This window comes from Argentina silus (assembly GCF_951799395.1).
Source record: "Argentina silus genome assembly, chromosome: 3".
Taxonomy (NCBI): Eukaryota; Metazoa; Chordata; class Actinopteri; order Argentiniformes; family Argentinidae; genus Argentina; species Argentina silus.
The window spans coordinates 7,206,669-7,225,119 of NC_139657.1; the positions used below are offsets into that span (position 1 = coordinate 7,206,669).

The window sequence follows — 18,451 nt, forward strand, 5'->3', positions numbered from 1 at the left end:
ATGTGAAGGGTAAGGATTCGAGGACGTTTGCTGGTCTGTTTTTTAGCTCAACTCCTTTTCCTGCGTCTAAGTGCACAGTCTTTTTACCTAAAGAGTCACAGCTCTGGCCTTGCTTGGAGGTCCCATACACAGGGGATGTCTAACACTGCCTTTGTCAGTTTTCAGGCTGTGTGATTTTGAGGTTTTAAAAAATACAAGCAGCATCGGTGTCATGTGCGAGACACCCAAATCGAAATTGATTCTCCTCCTTGTGATAGTAAATAAAACATGGTTGGCCATTCCAAATATGAGTTTTAATCTGAAATATGTTGCATAGGCATATCGCATCTCATCTTGTCACAATGTATCTGAAATGATGTTTCTGCTGAATCCTAACTGAATGTAATCATTGTATTTGGACATCATGCACTGTCCTCAGCAGTACATACAAGTTGTTGTAACAATACTTTTAGAACAGCTTTGATTTATGAAGCATTTTTCATATTTATTAGGTTCTAATAAGCGCTAATGTTCTGTTTGTGAAAGTTGAACAATTCCCCTGTGATGACGTGAATAAAGCAACACATGTCTCCTCCACACAGATGTGGATGAGTGTCGCCAGGTACCAAACCCCTGTACCAACGGTGGCTGTGAGAATACCCCTGGTAGCTTTAAGTGTGTCTGCCGAACTGGGTACAAGCTAGAGGGCAAATCATGCAACGGTAAGACAGCTGTCCTCATTGAGAGGTAGTAGCTACTACCAGATCTACTGTGTATGTGTATGTGTGTGACGGGCGGGTTTCAGACGCGGGTCTCCCAGGTAGAAGACTCAAGCATCTATCATTAGGCCAAAAGGACGTGTTTGAGGACACTTTAGTTCATATGTCTCGGGCTTGGCAACCCTGTCACGAGATTTCCAAATGAGCTCAGCTAAATGTGCTTGGTCCAACTCTTGTGACGATCATTGTTAGACATGTGCAGCATGTCATCTATTGATTGTCATAGGAGTTGTGCTAAAATACAGACAGAGAGTATGAAACACAGACACATATGGTGCTGCTACATTCCATCATTATCTTAACGTAACACTTCTGTTTCAAAAGGGCCTGGCTGCATGAGTGTGACATGTGTGACATGATGTCAATGCTCATTTAGATCTATAAACACTCCCATCTTCCTTCCCCAGACGTGGACGAGTGTGAGGACCCATTGACGTGTCCTGGTCAGCAGTGTGTGAACTCTCAGGGCTCGTACAGGTGTGTGTCCTGCAAGCCAGGCTTCGGGCTGCTCAACGGACACTGTGCAGGTAAACACCCCCTTGTTCTGAGTCAGTCACATACAAGAGACCTTTCCTCCAAAAACATGCTATTTAAACATAACTTCAGGTCACGATTACTATTGTTATAGCTTGATTGTTTGAGTTAAAATTCTCAATAGGTTTTCAAATAGAAGACTATCTCTCTCTCCTCCATGTTATAGATATTGATGAGTGTCGTCAGATTCCAAGTCCATGTACCAATGGTCACTGCGAGAACAGCCCCGGTAGCTACAGGTGTGTGTGCAACACCGGGTATAAACTGCAGGGAAAAACATGCACAGGTAAGAGTGCTTTAATACATTGCCAAATTAATTTGATGTAATTCATTGTATCTGTCAACAAACACAGCCGAAATACATGCAAGATAAATACAAATGTCTGTCTGTTTCAGACGTGGATGAGTGTGCGGACCCATCAACGTGTCCTGGTCAGCAGTGTGTGAACTCTCAGGGCTCGTACAGGTGTGTGTCCTGCAAGCCAGGCTTCGGGCTGCTCAACGGACAATGTGCAGGTAATTGAACGAAAAAAGACATATTTCTATTTCCTCTGGACAATGGACATAAATCTTCTTTTCTAATATCCACAGTGTGAAATATAGTAGATTGGGTCAAACATTTTATGAGGCACACACATATAACCCATTATAAGTCATTATATCTCATTATAGGCATGTTTGATGTCTTCAATACTGTTGTATCTCTTTCCCATCCGGCCAGATATTGATGAGTGTCGCCAGAACCCCAACATCTGCACCAATGGTCGCTGTGAGAACACTCCTGGTAGCTACAAGTGTGTGTGCCGCACCGGGTACAAACTACAGGGTAACACCTGTACAGGTAAGGTCCATCTCCCTCCGGTAAATCGCTGTAGGTAAATTTAAGTAAATTTACGAATTTAGTGGGCGTTGATTAAACATCTGTTGGTTTGAGTGGTAGGTTATGGATGTTCTGTTTGTTTATTTTTTTCTTTTCTTTATAATTAGACACAGATGAGTGTGCAGACCCATCGCAGTGTCCTGGTCAGCAGTGTGTGAACTCTCTGGGCTCGTACAGGTGTGTGTCCTGCAAACCGGGCTTCCAGCTGCTCAACAGACACTGCTCGGGTAAGATACTGTACACAACACGGGGTTGGTCAACACCATATCGGGGTCCAGAATGGTATTTGTTTTCTTTAAAATACTTTAGGTGCACCTGGCCTAGCTATCTCGGCTTAATGGAACCAATAGAGCTGTGCCAAATCTCCTTGTCCACAGCAGGCAAGCTTAATCATGTATCACCTCAAGTCATTGAAAGGAAACCCCAGGTCTAGGGTCATTTTCCCTAAAAACTTTGTAGTTAAAGTAGTACTTTCTCTTCTGAAAATCCAGGCCCAGACCCTTCCTAGAGCAGCAAAGTTCTTGATTTCAGACATTTCTTTCACACACAGAAGATTTTCCTGTAAACATTGATTTTGCAATTGTTACTCTCGTGGTTTGTTGACTGGGTTGTCAGGAGAGATTAAGTACTACTTCATCTACAAAGGAAACTGTTATCCTCTATCAACCACAGAACAGACAAGGACTTGTACACACTCATTTTGTTGTTGTTTTCTTTAAGATATTGACGAGTGTATCCAGACCCCCACTCCCTGTGCTAACGGTCGTTGTGAGAATACTGACAGTAGCTACAGGTGTGTGTGTCACGCTGGCTACAGGCTACAGGACAACACCTGTAGAGGTAACACCTACACACTTCAGATGCTCACTACTTCAATGGATTTAGAACATTGGATGACCAACAACTCAGGGCAAACAACACAGAAAACACAGCGTTTCATTTTAGAAAAATAACCAGAGAGACAGTTTAGCTGCGTGACTGCCGTCAGAAGGTTAAGTTCAATGGCGTAATTGCAATGAGGTCGGTGGTTTCAGCAGCACACTGCCCTGTCAGTACCACTGTGTTTACAAACATCCTCTCGGACTGTTCTGAGCAGAAAGAAAGATGCATACTGCACAGGTCATCTTCTGCTGCTAGTCCCGTATCATTCCTCCAGGACCAGAAACCTCTGAGGGCAGGCACGTTGTTAGACTGTCTCTGTTACTTTTACTCAAACCAAACACCATGTTTTTCGTGTTGTTTACCCCGAGTGGCGGGCCAACATTTCAGCAAGTGTAAATACAGTGCCCTGCGTAAGTAATGGGACAGTGAAGAATCTTTTCTTCTTTTGACTCAAAACTGAAATCAGACAATGACCATGCAGCTAAAGTAGAGATTCCCAGCTTTTATTTGATGGTATTTGCAGTATAGAGCCAACAGAAGGCAACATACTTCACCATTTCTTACGCAGGGCACTGTAGTATTCCTCAGAACCAGAGTTAGACTGTTTAGAAATGATACGGTACCTCCATAACTACCATATGATCATCTCTGTTGTGTTCTGTGAAGGATCATCTCACTGTTGTTTTCCCCAGATGTCAATGAGTGTGAGAATGCTCTACAGTGTCCAGGCCAAGAGTGTGTTAACTCAGAGGGCTCCTTCAGATGTGTGGCCTGTAAGCCAGGCTTTGAGATCAAAAACGGACGGTGCACAGGTGAGCCAACCCCCCCAATAACACATTAGCCACTGTTTAGAGGGTAGACCTGAGGCTAGACCTTAACCTAGGCTCCCAGTCTTTCTGCTCACCTTGTTCAGAAAGCCTGGGGAAATTCGAGGCAGAAGTGCGATCGCGAGGGGTAGAGACCTGTAATGTGCTTGCCACAGTCCCAACCAGTCAGCTGACAGCTCAAAATGCCAATCATTGTCCCTGATCCCCACGTGGGTAGTGTTCCAAGAACCAAATTACAATTCCAGGTACAATAAAATCACTTCAGTAATGTCAATTTTCAAGAATATAGCTTGCTAGCACTGTTAGCTAAGACGATCGGCTAACACTGACTAATTTGCTATTTTCAAGAGTAACGGAAAAAAAGAGGAGGGGGTTGTTTGTTCTCGAAAACATCACTTCTGCTGAAACCATCAAAATGTGACCTCTCGTAGCCAGAGACCCATTCCAACAGAATCGGCTAATAACAATAAATCCAGACCTCCAAAGGAGGCTTGAGAACAACATGGTTTGGAAGTATGGCTGTGCGAGATTAGACAGACCTAAACTAGATGGAAATAACATTTGTCTTCTTTCAAATTCTTGAGGTTTGCTTGATTTAGCTTGCCTGGCTATAGTAGATGGTTATATCTAGGAGAGGTTGTGCTGTAGCTCCACTGTGGAAAATGTACCTGTATTTCAATACTGTTGTATCTCTTTCCCATCCGGACAGATATTGATGAGTGTCGCCAGAACCCCAACATCTGCACCAATGGTCGCTGTGAAAACACTCCTGGTAGCTACCAGTGTGTTTGCCACACCGGGTACAAACTAGAGGACAACACCTGTAATGGTAGGGCCTTTCATGGGTGTTACCTGATTATATGATCCTACATCGTACATCATACATTGAATAATCCTGCTTGAATGGAATTGCAACCTCCTGTTTGAATATTGTAACATCAGCTTTCCTCATTTTATTTTATTTATGATATACAGTATTATATGTATGACATTTTTTTGTGTGCATGTATTAGTGTGTGGTCACGTAGCATATTGTAAATTGTGTGTTTTTGTCATTAAGGACTCTTGTAAAATAAGCCTGATTATAGGCTAACAGAGATCCTAATAAACAAACAAACAAACATACAGGTCAAGGACATGTGATGTGTTGTTTCCTCACTCCAGACCTGGATGAGTGTGAGGACCCCTCGCAGTGCCCTGGTCAGCAGTGTGTCAACTCTGAAGGCTCCTACAAGTGTGTCTCCTGCAAAGCTGGCCACAGTATGCAAAACGGGGTGTGCTCAGGTACTGTAAGCCTAGCTGTCTACTTAATGTTACTGCATGGAACCTCCGACCTCTGGAGGAGTTCTTGTGCCAGGTTAATTAGACAGAAATATTGTTTGATGAGAAATGACCTCCCTACACCCATGAGCAGAAACTTAGTTTGCTGGACATAAAACTAAGGACTGTGTGATCTAATGAGATAAGAAATGGATTAACAACCATACAGTCAACAAATGTAATGTAAAGAATTAGCGACAAAAGTGTGGTACTTTTCATTTCATAAGACTATACGTTGAAGAATACCTGGGCCCCCTGTGTGTAGTCCATGTCTTGACATACTGTATATAGAGAAGTATAGTGTAGTGTAGTATAGTATAGTAGGAATACATGCACATCTGTTGGACTGGTCTAGCTGGAATTTACATTGATTCTGGCAGCCTGGCCGTATGGCCCACAAATGTGCCGGGGCGGAACCCTAACCCTTCAAGTACGTCTTTGGTTACAATTATCTTCTCCCTCCTAAAGTCCTTTTCAAATCAGATGGACTTGTCCAAGAATCCCCCACCCCCTTCTTTCTCTCTCTCTCTCTCTCACCACACACACACACACACAGACACACACACACACACACACACACCGCCAAAAACACATCTGTTTCCAAGCCGTGCCCTTGTCCACGGCCACTCTCTCCCCTGGCTGTTTTACTGCCTTCACAACGCCTGCTGCATTTGTCTCTTTGGAAAGGAATGACTTGGCTGTCTTACTGCCTCCCTGGGAGGAGCAGGTCTGTAAACATGGCTAATAATGACACACCACTCCTCCTAAAGAGGACCGATGAGTCAGTGTTGAGTTCAGCCCAGTGGGACAGGACACCACAACACAAGACCTTGGCCAGGAACAGCACTTAGAGGACCGGCTCATTGTAATGCATGGAATGGAATGAGGAATGGTATCAAACACACGTATTTTATATTATTCCTCATTCCATTTCATGTGTTACAATGAGCCGGTCCTCCGATTTCTACCTCCGCCAGCCTCCCCTGGTTCACACCCCACATTGCTAAGGCTGAGGTTGAAAATGGTGTTGAAAAGTCTGTTCAATACACCTCTGAGACCTGGGTTCAAAAAGTATTTGAAAATACTTTAAAGTACTGGAGCATTTGCTTGAGCCAGCCTGGAGTGCCAGATGGACAGGGTTTGCACTTTTGGGACTGTTTTATTGGTTCCCTTGTGTTAGGCATACTCAATCAATTTGAAATGATTTTGAATACTCTTTGAACCCAGGCCTGGACGACAGATAGATGACATTTTCAGCATGCTGTGGAAAATGGGACAAACCCAAACACATTGGAGCTGCTGAACCTCCATTTCACACCAAGCAGAGTTCAGAAGCAGTCTTCATATCTTAAGAACCTGTGCTATGATACATTTCAGAAAAATATGCCCCTTGATGGTACAGTTTTATAGTTGATATATAGTAGTTAGTTAGTTATATAGTTGATATATAGTAGTTAGTTAGTTATATAGTAGTTTATATTGAATATCTTCTCTGCAACTATGGCTTTGACAGCGACTCACTTCACCTTTCAGAACTGTGTCTAAGGCACAGATGGATACAAACCAACAGTCTGTACTTCGTAACAGGGCAATAGACTTCAAAGGGGATCATCTCTAAACCAGAAACACCTGAGACCTAACACTTGAGATGAATGTCCTGTTTGTAAGCTCTCGCTGTAAAAGGTCAGATCCCCAAGAAGCAGAATGAATTGAATTGGTGATTTACCAAACCTGCTCCGAAGCCCTTTAAGCCATTTTAGGGGGCACATAAAAGACCACCATACATGAATACACACACACACACACACACACCTTGTGGTGCTAATATGCATCCCCTCCCCTCCCCTCCCCTCCTCAGATGTGGATGAATGCCAAAAGCCCCAGGCCTGTGGTCCAGAGAGAGTGTGTGTGAACGCCGACGGATCATACAGCTGCAACTGCAAGCCAGGCTTTAGGAGTGCTGGTCTTGGTCGTCAGTGCAGAGGTCAGTTCACTATGTATGGTACATTGTGATGGTGGGGTTCTGGTTTAGGAATGTTCATATATTTGGGAATATGTTTGTGGCTGGTTTGATGAATGTTGGCGGCAGTGTGGTGATGAAATGGTTCTGTGGGCGTATGCTAGAACAGTGTTATAAGTTTGTTGGTTTGATGAATGTACAGTATGCATTTAATGTAAATAGCATGTCGTTGTCTGTTTGATCACTGGAAATGAATGCCCAATGTACAATCATTTAATCGGTGTGTTGATGATTGGGATTTGATGTGTTTGGTGTTTTTTGTCCATCTCGACAGATATTAACGAGTGTCTGGAGGGGGAATACTGCTTCCCCAAGGGAGAGTGTGTGAACACAGAAGGCTCCTATCAGTGTGTGTGTTCCCAGGGGTACACCACCAGCACCAACGGCAGCTCCTGCCAGGGTACGGGATCACCACCATCTCATCTGATGAATTCTAAATGCACCTTTAGACCCCTAGCTACTCCTGCAGATCTGACATGATTGGATAGGTTAAGCACATGATATACCTCTACTCAGCCTATCAGGGTGCAATGTGATAGAATCTCCATAGTTCTGAACACTATTCGGGCATCATGTGACACCTCATGGTGATTTGAAACTGACCTTTAACTGACAGTTATGAATGGCTTACCCACTTCAATCGCAATGGGTCACACACATAGACAGAAAGACAATAACTATTATTTGCATGATCAACATGACTCACGACGTGATTACATGTGAATAGAGGCCAGCGCGCACCCAGCCTCCGAAGAATAGACACCTACCCTTCATCACACCCGTATGTCGAAACGCAGGCTTATTGTTTTACACCTAAACCTTACAGTTATAATGTGGCTGCAAAGGCAGAAATGGACAACTTCTTCACATCAATTTCCATGGCAAACAAGTTGATTGAGGAAAGAGATGTCCGGAAAGTTTGAGGCTTTGCTGCGGCCTATTTCAACAAGGTTCCCTTTTAAGCGAATTACAGCCTTGTGTGGTCTTGAAATGTGATGTTATGTTTTAGAGGCATGGTTGAACGAAATGAATGAAACTGTGCTTTAGATAAAATAAAATGTAGTCACAACTTGGCGGAGCTTCAGGAAACATGTCTTATGCCATGCTTAGACAACAGCCGATTTGTCTTAAAAGCTGATTTAGACAGATTAAATTACTTTCACCCTCTCTCCTACAGAGAATTAAGCCCCTTGATAAAAGGCCCTCTTAAAAGGGATTGCTTAGTTTGGCAGTGGAACATGGCCAGCTTGTCTTCTGTGATGATGTAATGACATGTTGTCATCGCATGCCCAGATGTGGACGAGTGTGCCAGGCCGGGGTTGTGCCAGGACGGGCGCTGTGTCAACACGGAGGGCTCCTTCCAGTGTCAGTGCCAAGCTGGATTCGCCACCAACCCAGAGAAGACGGCCTGTCTGGGTAACTCGATGCTTACCGTAGCTTAGCACAAGCTTAGCACAGCTCGTCATCCCACATCATTCACTGAAGCACTTGTGTACACCTGTTTGTTGTAAACAGCTACTTAGTTAACACACCTGCTGATATGTTATGTGGATTCTGGTGTGTGTGTGTGTGTGTGTGTGTGTGTGTGTGTGTGTGTGTGTGTGTGTGTGTGTGTGTGTGTGTGTGTGTGTGTGTGTGTGTGTGTGTGTGTGTGTGTGTGTGTGTGTGTGTGTGTGTGTGTGTGTATCTGTATTGTGAATGTTCCGGGCTGCCTCCGGCCTCTCAGACGTGGATGAGTGTTCGGAGTCGGAGGGAGCTCCCTGTGGGACACAACGTTGTGAGAACACCATTGGCTCCTTCCGCTGCCTCACCTCCTGTGAGCCTGGCTATCGGGTCACCCGCACTGGGGAGTGTGTGGGTGAGTTTCCACATCTCCTTATCAACTTCATCTACTTTTCCCAAAATCAGTCCAAGGAAAGAAATCTACTTTGAGCATATGAGTCACTGGGACAATAATACAGAATGATCATGATTTGTACAATTTGTACAATATTATTATTATTGTTTTCACAATTACGTCTCTGTAATGTTTAAGCAGTATGATCATACACTATAGCCACGTATATTATATGTTTTATAGTTGGAAACAGTTGTGGAATTTAGGCTGAGGGTGGGGCATAAGAGATTGGTCGTCATGGCAGCTGTGTTTGATTGATGTGGGGCTGGAGGCTTTCACTGCACAGGTGCTCAGTCACAAGACAAGGCATTGCACTTTCCCTGCCTGCCGAGGGACGCATCTGTGACACACACACACACACACACACACCAACACCCACACATCTACAATGAGGACTTATGGTATGCAAGAAACGTGACCCTCTTACTTTTAGATAACATGTATGCACATAACTGTAGTAAATGACTGACTTTGGTGCTGTAACAGCACAGTTACATTTCAGATTCCTACTCTATCCATTTCAGATTCTTACTCTATCCATTTCAGATTCTTACTCTAATTGATGTCATACTATCTCTCTCCCCCTCTCGTTCTCTCCCCCTTCCCCCCCCCATCTCTCTTTCTATTTCTCTGACAGACATCAACGAGTGTGCCAATGAGACGGTATGTGGGGAGCACGCCTTTTGCCAGAACCTGATAGGAACATACCATTGTGTGTGTGACCAAGGCTACACAGGCACCAGTGACGGGAAGGGATGTGTGGGTACGTCTCAACAACACTGATTGGTTACAGATTGGTAAACACTACCATACTATGCGCTCTGGTTGGCCATCCGACTGTCATCAGACCCCATTGGCCATCTGACTGTTTGTGTGTGCAGCCTCACCCCTTTCTCTCTCTCTCTCTCTCTCTCTCTCTCTTGCTCTCTCCCAATATCTCACCTCTCTCTCTCTCTCTCTCTCTCCAACATCTCACCTCTCTCTCTCTCTCTCTCTCTCTCTCTCTGGTCAGATGAAAACGAGTGTGAGACTATGCAGGGAGTGTGTGGGGCGGCACGCTGTGAGAATGTGGACGGCTCCTTCATGTGCGAGTGTCCAGAGGGGGAAGAGTTTGACACACGCACCGGACAGTGCGTCAGCAGACCCCGCCCAGGTGAGCTAAACTGTCCAATCACGCTACCTCAGTGTCAGTGGAGGCTGGTGATACCATTCCCTCATTCCATTCCATGCATTACAGTGAGCTCGTCCTCCGATTTCTACCTCCACCAGCCTCCTCTGCTCACTGTTGATGCGTTGTGATTATAGTTATAGTGATCACTGAAATAGTGCACCCCTCTTATTTGTTTGATGATAGTTATTACATGATGATAGTCTTTCCCATGTATCTGCTTACTATACATTCTGCTTACACAGAGTGTACCTGATTAGAATGGCCCTTTTTGGCCTCAAGTGCTCATGCCGATTACTCAAAGTGTGTGTTTATTCATTATCATAAGGTATTTTATGGAGTTATGCAGTGTCCCATTTCTCCCAGCCCTCTACTGAAGTATGCACTTTCTCACGTGGATTTAAATGGAAATGGATTGTGCTAGAGTCCATACTTCAGGGGAAGGGTGGAGAAATGGGTCACAGTACTAGTCGACAAGACATCTTCCACACTTGACTTTTCAAACAGCTTGGTGCCCCCTGCTGGCCACGATAGAACACTACAATATCAGACTGTATGAAGTGGTTACAGCGATGCAGCCACTCTGAACACACAGATTCTAACCTATCGCATCCATGTGTCTCATAGGACGTCCAGTGTTCCCTGGCGGCGGCTCCTCATTCTCCTCCTCCTCGTCTTCCTCCTCCACCTCCACCTCCAACCAGGGGCCCCAGCCTCGTCCCGGCACCTCCCAGGTCTCTGTGCCCCAGGCCAGGCCTGGCGAGCAGAGAAAGTGCTACTACAACACGGCTGACCAAAGGTCCTGCAGCATCCTGGCCCATAACACCACTCAGCAAGAGTGCTGTTGCACGGTGGGGCAGGGCTGGGGCGTGGACTGCCAGTATGACCCCTGCCCCGTACTGGGCACAGGTAGGGAGCATGGACTACAGACACCTCTATTCTGTAAACCTCCAAAATACACCAGTAATGTTTCAGTAAACACAGCGATATGTTAGTGAAATCCGCTTTGGTCCCGTGCAGCTGAGCACCAGACGTTGTGCCCTAGTGGACGAGGTTATGTGACGACCGGACCGGGAGCGTTCAACTACAGAGGTACCTGCTGCTGCACACACAGCCACGGTCTGCACACACAACCACACACACACACGCAAATATACACACGCACATATACACACACAATATGCGATCATGTCCTGCACCGCACGCGTGCACGCACACACACACACACAGACACTCACACACACAGACACTCACACACACACACACACACACACACACACTGTGTGATCATGGCCTGCACCGCACGGCGCACACACATGCACACACACACACACACACACACACACACACACACACACACACACACTGTGTGGTCATGGCCTGGTCCTGCACTGTCTCTCTCTGGCAGATGTGGACGAGTGTAAGCTGTTTCACCCGGCGGTGTGTAAAAGCGGTGTGTGTGTGAACAACATCCCTGGCTACTCCTGCTACTGCACCAGCGGCTACTTCTACGACTCCGTCCTTCTGGAGTGCATAGGTCAGTGGCATCTCCTTCTTGGTGTCAGTAACAGGGATATACACACCGGGACAACGTCACTGTGTCTGTTTATCTTTAGCGTGTCTGTAGTCCGTCAACGATTATGTTGATTCTAGGTTGGTCGCATTCCTCCTTTACTTAAATTATAACCTGTCTCTTTCTCCCACCCCTCACCTCGCTCTCTCTCTCTCTCTCTCTCTCTCTCTCTCTCCATCTCTCGCTCTCTCTCTTTCTCTCTCTCTCTCTCTCTCTCTCTCTCTGTCTCTCTCTCTCTCTCTCTCTCTCTCCATCTCTCTCTCTCTCTCTCTCTCTCTCTCTCTCGTCTCTCTCTCTCTCTCTCTCTCTCTCTCTCTCTCTCGTCTCTCTCTCTCTCTCTCTCTCTCTCTCTCTCTCTCTCTCTCTAGATGTTGATGAGTGTGAGGGGGAGGACTCGTGTCCTGGGGGGATCTGCATCAACACAGTCGGTTCCTACTACTGCACCTGTGAGCCCCCTCTGGTGCTGGACGACACACAGCGCAGCTGCGTCAACTCCACTGGCCTAACCGTGGGTAAGACAACACACATGAGGGCCCTTTTATATTGACATTTTAGTCATTTAGCAGACACCCTTATCTGGGGCGACTTACACAACTTAAGCAAGTGAGACAACCACCAATGGGCATTTTAGAGAGTGATAATGACTGTCTCTCTCTCTCTCTCTCCCTCTCTTCTTCCTCCTCCTCCCCCTCTCTCCTCCCTTACTACCTCTCTCTTTCCAGATGAGAACCTGTCGTTCTGCTGGCAGCATGTGACAGCAGACCTGGTGTGCCAGAGCCCCTTGCTGGGCGGTCAGGTCACCTTCACGGAGTGCTGCTGTCTGTACGGAGAGGGCTGGGGACTGCAGTGTGCCCTGTGCCCACGTAGAGACACAGGTACGAGGACTAGATCCAATCTGAATGTACTGCATTCGTTTTGAATACTTTGTGTTTTGGAATGTATGGGGCTAGTACTGGACACGGACAAAAAAATCAAGACTGCAGCTTATTTACAAACTATTTTGTTTGCGTCTTGTCACCACTTGAACTGTAATTATTCTTGTTTGTGAATAACATTATGTTTATGGAGAGGGCATTGGAAGAAGTATGAGATTTTGTTTCTGTTGTCCAAGCTTGATTCTCTGTGTATACCCCCCCTCTCAGAGGACTATGAGGCCCTGTGTAACGTCCTGAGATCCCCCGCATTCCCTCCCCTCTTCCCCGACCGCTATGGTCCTGGTCCGGGGCCTGGGCCAGGCAGAGGGGGTGGCTACCGTGTGCCCTACGGACCACCAGACACCTTCCCTGAGGCACTGCCTCGCAGGCCTGACTACCCCCTGCCCGACTATGACGACTACACGCCACCAGGGGGCAGCAGGTCTGGCTTCAGGGGGAGAGCCCCAAGCTCCTACAGCCCCCCTGAGAGCCCCTTCAGACGGCCTGGATACGTGTAAGACCACCCTGTTCACTGCACTCACTCAAACATGTTCTACGTTATATTATTATGTGTGATGAGGTAGGTTTACGTTTTACACAAATATGCTCCACACGTGATTTACTGCTAACACTTACAATAAGGGTACATATAGTATGAAGGCTACTATGCACTGATAGGCTAGGTAGATTCATATGTGCTTGCTATTTAAATTCTAACTTTGTAGCATTGATATGTTTTTAGGCCCACCATACTAAGATGGAGCATTTGCACTTTCATTGTTTGTTATATAATTGTATGGATGCATGCATGTATGAATGTATGTTGACATTTTATTGACTTTTTTACTCTATAAAATGTCCTATATGTGGACTTGAACTCACAAATCACTGAATGAACTTTAAACATATGTACTACACATGTATTAACTCAGTAGTTAACATGAATTTGCAAAGCATTATGTATTGGATTACTACACTACTGATAGAGACACTTAATGCTTATTGGTAATACTGACTTGTGTGTTCATATTCGTTAAGGGATTTCTCCTCCATGTTTCTCATCATCATTTATTCCTCTCCCACCCATCCATAGTCCCGACCGTTACTATGATGAGGATGACTACGGACCGCCCGACGCAGCCCCCAGACCCCCTTTCCGGATCCTGGACCCTCGCTCTGAGCGGGCCTTCGGGGCACGGCCCCCTCCCCCAATCCCAGAGGGTCTCCCTCTGAGCCTGGCCCCCCTCCCAGACAGCTCCCCCTACAATGAGGAGGAGGAGGCCTGGCGTGCAGGACCCCCCTTCCCATCCTTCAGTGAGAGACAGCCAGGGGGAGACGGCACCCCCAGAGACTACGAGAGTGAGCGCTCTCTCTTACTGGAATTCACTGTTAACTGTAGTTCACTGCTGACCTGGGTTGAAAAGTATGTTGAAACTATTTCAAATGCTTTTGAGCATTTCCTTGAGCATGTCTGGAGTGCCAGGTGGGCAGGTTTTGCACCTTTGGGACTATTCCATTGGTTACATTCTCCCAAGCAAACGCAATTAAGCATATCAAAGTATTAGAAATCATTTCAAATACTATTTGAACCCAAGTCTGGTTCACTGTAGATATTCCTGGTATAGCATTTAACGGGATGTATTGGTAGTATGCTGAGAAAGTCATAATAGGGCAGCTGGGCAAAAATAATGTTTTTATGAAGTATTATTGTCTACAAGCCAGTATAAGTATATACTTATTATACAGTATATCATCTACACTGCAGCATTACCCAAAATATCCAAAGCGTGTCAAATGTAAACAAACGTTGCCTTTGTTTGCGAGAGTAGAAAATGGAGTGATCTTACCACAAACATGTAGATTAGAATAAGTGTTTAACTGTATATGTTTTCGTGAATCAATCAGTCAAATGTATTTTTTATAAAAAACAGTTCAGTCAGACAGCATGAGCACAGCATGAGCAATATAAACAATACAAACAATATATCAACTCTCAAATGAAGTGTTGTGACTCTCCAGGGCGCTATGAGCCGTACGCAGGCCTGAACTCAGAGGACTGTGGGATACTGCATGGCTGTGAGAACGGACGGTGTATCCGCGTGACGGAGGGCTACACTTGTGACTGTTACGAGGGCTACGAACTGGACATGACCTCCATGGCCTGCATAGGTAAACAATCTCTTCACCATGCAGCAATAATCTATTATACTTTGTTTGAATCATCTCAATGATTTTTTTATTGTAGCTGGTGAACACTCTGCTTTCTGTCTGCATTCATGCAGGTATATTGTTTATTTCTAGAGTTTGTGCCATTCTAATATTCTAAGATTGAGATGCATAGCCACAACTGGACACTAAAGGAGTACTTTACTCTTTATTAAGATACTTTACTCTTTATTAAGATACTTTGCTATCTTAATATGACACGCCCATATTGACTTCCTGTAAAAGTGAGATATGACACAACATACATATATCTATGAGGCTTGTATGCATCATAATGATGTTTTGGGACTATACTTAAGGTAGACTGGTAAGAAATCTAAGAAATATACTCAAATGTGATCTACTACCCCCAGACATCAACGAATGTGAGGAGGCGGAGGATCCTGGCTCGATGTGCGTGAACAGCCGGTGCATCAACACGGACGGCTCCTACCGCTGCTTGTGTCATCGGGGCTTTGTCATGTCCCGCCGGCCCCACCACTGCGTCGCGGCCTAGCCTCGCCTACTGCTGCTTCCTTCAACATCCTCTTCCCCCATCCAACATCCAACATCCTCATCTTCTTTACCGGGGAAGTCCCTCGGCGCCCTCCGCTGGCCTTTCCAGACACTTGCAGGGGCTCACAAAAGTGCCTGGCACAAAAGTGCCTGTATTTACCAACCAGTGAGAACTGGTGGGAGGATAGTTCTCATCTGACAGGCAGAGAGAAGTGAGTCTATGATGAGAACTCATCATAGACTGTCATCACAGTATATTTACCTAATATGGTTATGGTGGTATCCAATTGTCAGCACACTAGGAACTATACACACCTTCTTCTCAAAGAATCATTTAACTTGTGTGATATACAAATCGTTCATTAAAATTAATGCATGATCCAAGCTAAAGTTTGAGTTGTGCACTAAAGTTAGGATTCAAACCTTTGAGACTGCTAACTTATATTATGATTGCCTTTTGGGTAACACTTTACTTGGAGCAAACAGTATAAATTATAAGGCATTCATAGCGCAATATAAGACTTGTTATAAGCATGTATGACTGCATTATAATGTCTTTTATCATTTTATAATGATTCTGCGCTTTTATCAGCCATTTTCTGTCAGTTGAAAATAAATTCTTATAGACAGACATAACACATGATGCTATATGATCAAGACATTGTCTGGAATCATACACACCTATAGCAGGTTATACTGCCTTATATGTATGCGCCTCATAGAAAGCCCATTCCTGTTCCTCATCTGAGCACCTGGATTTGACATAGAGATGGGTATGTACCATTGGATGGGGCCAAGCTCCTATAGGGCCAGTGTGGTTTTTAAGGCACAGATGACATGCTTTGTAACAGAGCCTCTGTCTATGGAAGAATCGCAGTCTATGGATATTATTATAACAAATTCTCTCTTTGGCTGTACTGTACAAAGAACACACAGCATTGCCATGACATTGCTGAACGAAATCCCTCTAAGAATATCAGTGTTTGACTCATTCTCTCCCTTAGTGGATTTTACAATCCCATTGATGTTTGTTTGTAATTACTTCTCATATTGATTTATGGTGTTCAGTCAAAGTTAAGTTACTCTTTATGTAATTTTATGACTCTTATGGAAATATAATGTGATATGCAAAGAAGAATCTATAAATCACTGATATGTTTGTACATTTATTTTTTAAATTTGTAGCAGTTTGGAACATTTTTACATGAGAACTGAATGTACCTTTTGAACTGATATCAGATAGTTTGATACTTTGTACACATCATTTGAAATGTCCATCTGATCAGTACACAGTGGTCAGTGATAATACCATGTACATATTTACATTGGACTTTTTTTCTTTCTTTTTTTTTCACCAAATATACCATTGTTTCAGCAATTAGTAATTTTTCTGCCAATGTTCATATTTACTTTCTGATGTAGTTTACAAAGCTGAATCAAATCGGAAAGCATTTATTTTCTCAGCACCTAAATATGTATAACACTATGCACTGTATTTGTGGAAGACGTAGCCGTTGTACTTTGTAAAAAAAAAAAAGAAAAATTGTCTCTGGTATTTGTTCATTGTTTTGTTGATGATCTTTTTCTATCATTAATGTACATCAAAACCCATTTGAAAATATACTTGCACACATTCTATTTGAAGTTGCTTTTGTGTTACATTTTTTGTAAAAGAATCACATTTACCCTACACATGTTTACTTTTCTTAAAGATCAAGGTGCATCTGTACAGTTGGTTCAGAATGATTTGACCCAGTGGTGTACAACAATACAGCACATTGGTTTGGGGTCAATTGCTTTTCAATTACAACAATTCATGAGATTAATTTAAAGTCAGACTTATTGTTATGCATAGCGTTATCTCAGAGCAACAACAATGTTGCACAAATAATTCAATCAGCTTTTATTAATTTATAGATTTTTACTCAGCTCAGAAGCCTCACGATTGACTGAGCGTGTATTATTGGTGGTTGACTGAAAGCCCATCTAACCCAGCTATCAATGCTACAGCTGTTACTACCAGGTTGCTAGCTACCACAAAGCCTCTTTCTAATAGTATAAAATAATCTCTGGCTACCCATTCAACAAGGGCATATCACATTTCACAGATCACTTACACTACTCACTAAAATCTTAGCCTACCTAAAACTTATCGCAAAAAGTTCATATTTAGGGAATCACTATGAGCGTCAATAAGTGATTTCTACTGTTTATGTTTTTTGTTGACATAGGAGATTTTGTAAACAAATTATGTTTATCTTAAAATCACGTTTTAAAAATGTAATGCTGCTTTTATGGATTGTAATTCCTTGAGCAGACAGGTCATAAAACATCTAGTGCTAATTGCATGTTAAAATATATATTTAATATATTCAAGCATTTTCAATCTTCATTGAATTCACTTCCAGCATTGACTGAATTGAAATGGAATTCACCCCAATTGTGGAGTTTCAGTTTTGCCCTCGCGTGCTGAGTGGATCTAATCCAGCTACCTGACTACCTACAGGCACCCTAATGCCCCGTGTGTTTATATGGATCCCCATGCCTAATTCCTTTTATAGGCCAATCCCCCCCTTTACACACACACTACACTAATTAAGCTGATTAAATAGGTTCACTTTGTACTTAACTCACTGTGGCGGATTGCAGGGGTAGCAGAATATCAGCTTTCTGTGCTGTAACCACACTCTCTCTCTCTCTCTCTCTCTCTCTCTCTCTCTCTCTCTCTTACCCTGGGTCAAATGAGGCCTGAGATCTCAACGCTTATGGTCTTCACACACCTGTTGCAGAGTGCGTGGCTTCTTCAGTGTAATTGTCCAACAACCACATTTCTGTTCTTCTTTGTTCCTCACTGGTGTATCACCTGCATGGTGGACAGTTAGACTATCTGGTATATCACCTGCATGGTGGACAGTTAGACTATCTGGTGTATCACCTGCATGGTGGACAGTTAGACT

The 18,451-nt window shown here is 44.2% G+C and overlaps 1 protein-coding gene across 1 annotated transcript in view; it reads left to right on the forward strand.

Moving 5' to 3' along the window:
* ltbp4 (latent transforming growth factor beta binding protein 4) overlaps positions 1–17,118 on the forward strand; it is a gene marked incomplete at its 5' end in the record, with an annotated part of 60,492 nt that extends 43,374 nt beyond the window's left edge. The window contains 25 exons of the mRNA XM_083665702.1: positions 582–701; positions 1,166–1,285; positions 1,459–1,578; positions 1,689–1,808; positions 2,014–2,133; positions 2,280–2,399; positions 2,893–3,012; positions 3,747–3,866; positions 4,591–4,710; positions 5,046–5,165; positions 7,060–7,185; positions 7,496–7,621; positions 8,515–8,637; positions 8,948–9,079; positions 9,756–9,881; positions 10,131–10,271; positions 10,914–11,195; positions 11,307–11,378; positions 11,695–11,823; positions 12,228–12,371; positions 12,582–12,734; positions 13,002–13,287; positions 13,867–14,132; positions 14,793–14,942; positions 15,353–17,118. Of these exons, the coding sequence (XP_083521828.1) occupies positions 582–701; positions 1,166–1,285; positions 1,459–1,578; positions 1,689–1,808; positions 2,014–2,133; positions 2,280–2,399; positions 2,893–3,012; positions 3,747–3,866; positions 4,591–4,710; positions 5,046–5,165; positions 7,060–7,185; positions 7,496–7,621; positions 8,515–8,637; positions 8,948–9,079; positions 9,756–9,881; positions 10,131–10,271; positions 10,914–11,195; positions 11,307–11,378; positions 11,695–11,823; positions 12,228–12,371; positions 12,582–12,734; positions 13,002–13,287; positions 13,867–14,132; positions 14,793–14,942; positions 15,353–15,495 (3,599 nt within the window). The 3' untranslated portion in view covers positions 15,496–17,118. The remainder of the gene's footprint in view (positions 1–581; positions 702–1,165; positions 1,286–1,458; positions 1,579–1,688; positions 1,809–2,013; positions 2,134–2,279; positions 2,400–2,892; positions 3,013–3,746; positions 3,867–4,590; positions 4,711–5,045; positions 5,166–7,059; positions 7,186–7,495; positions 7,622–8,514; positions 8,638–8,947; positions 9,080–9,755; positions 9,882–10,130; positions 10,272–10,913; positions 11,196–11,306; positions 11,379–11,694; positions 11,824–12,227; positions 12,372–12,581; positions 12,735–13,001; positions 13,288–13,866; positions 14,133–14,792; positions 14,943–15,352) is intronic.
* Between the last annotated feature and the right edge of the window lie 1,333 nt (positions 17,119–18,451).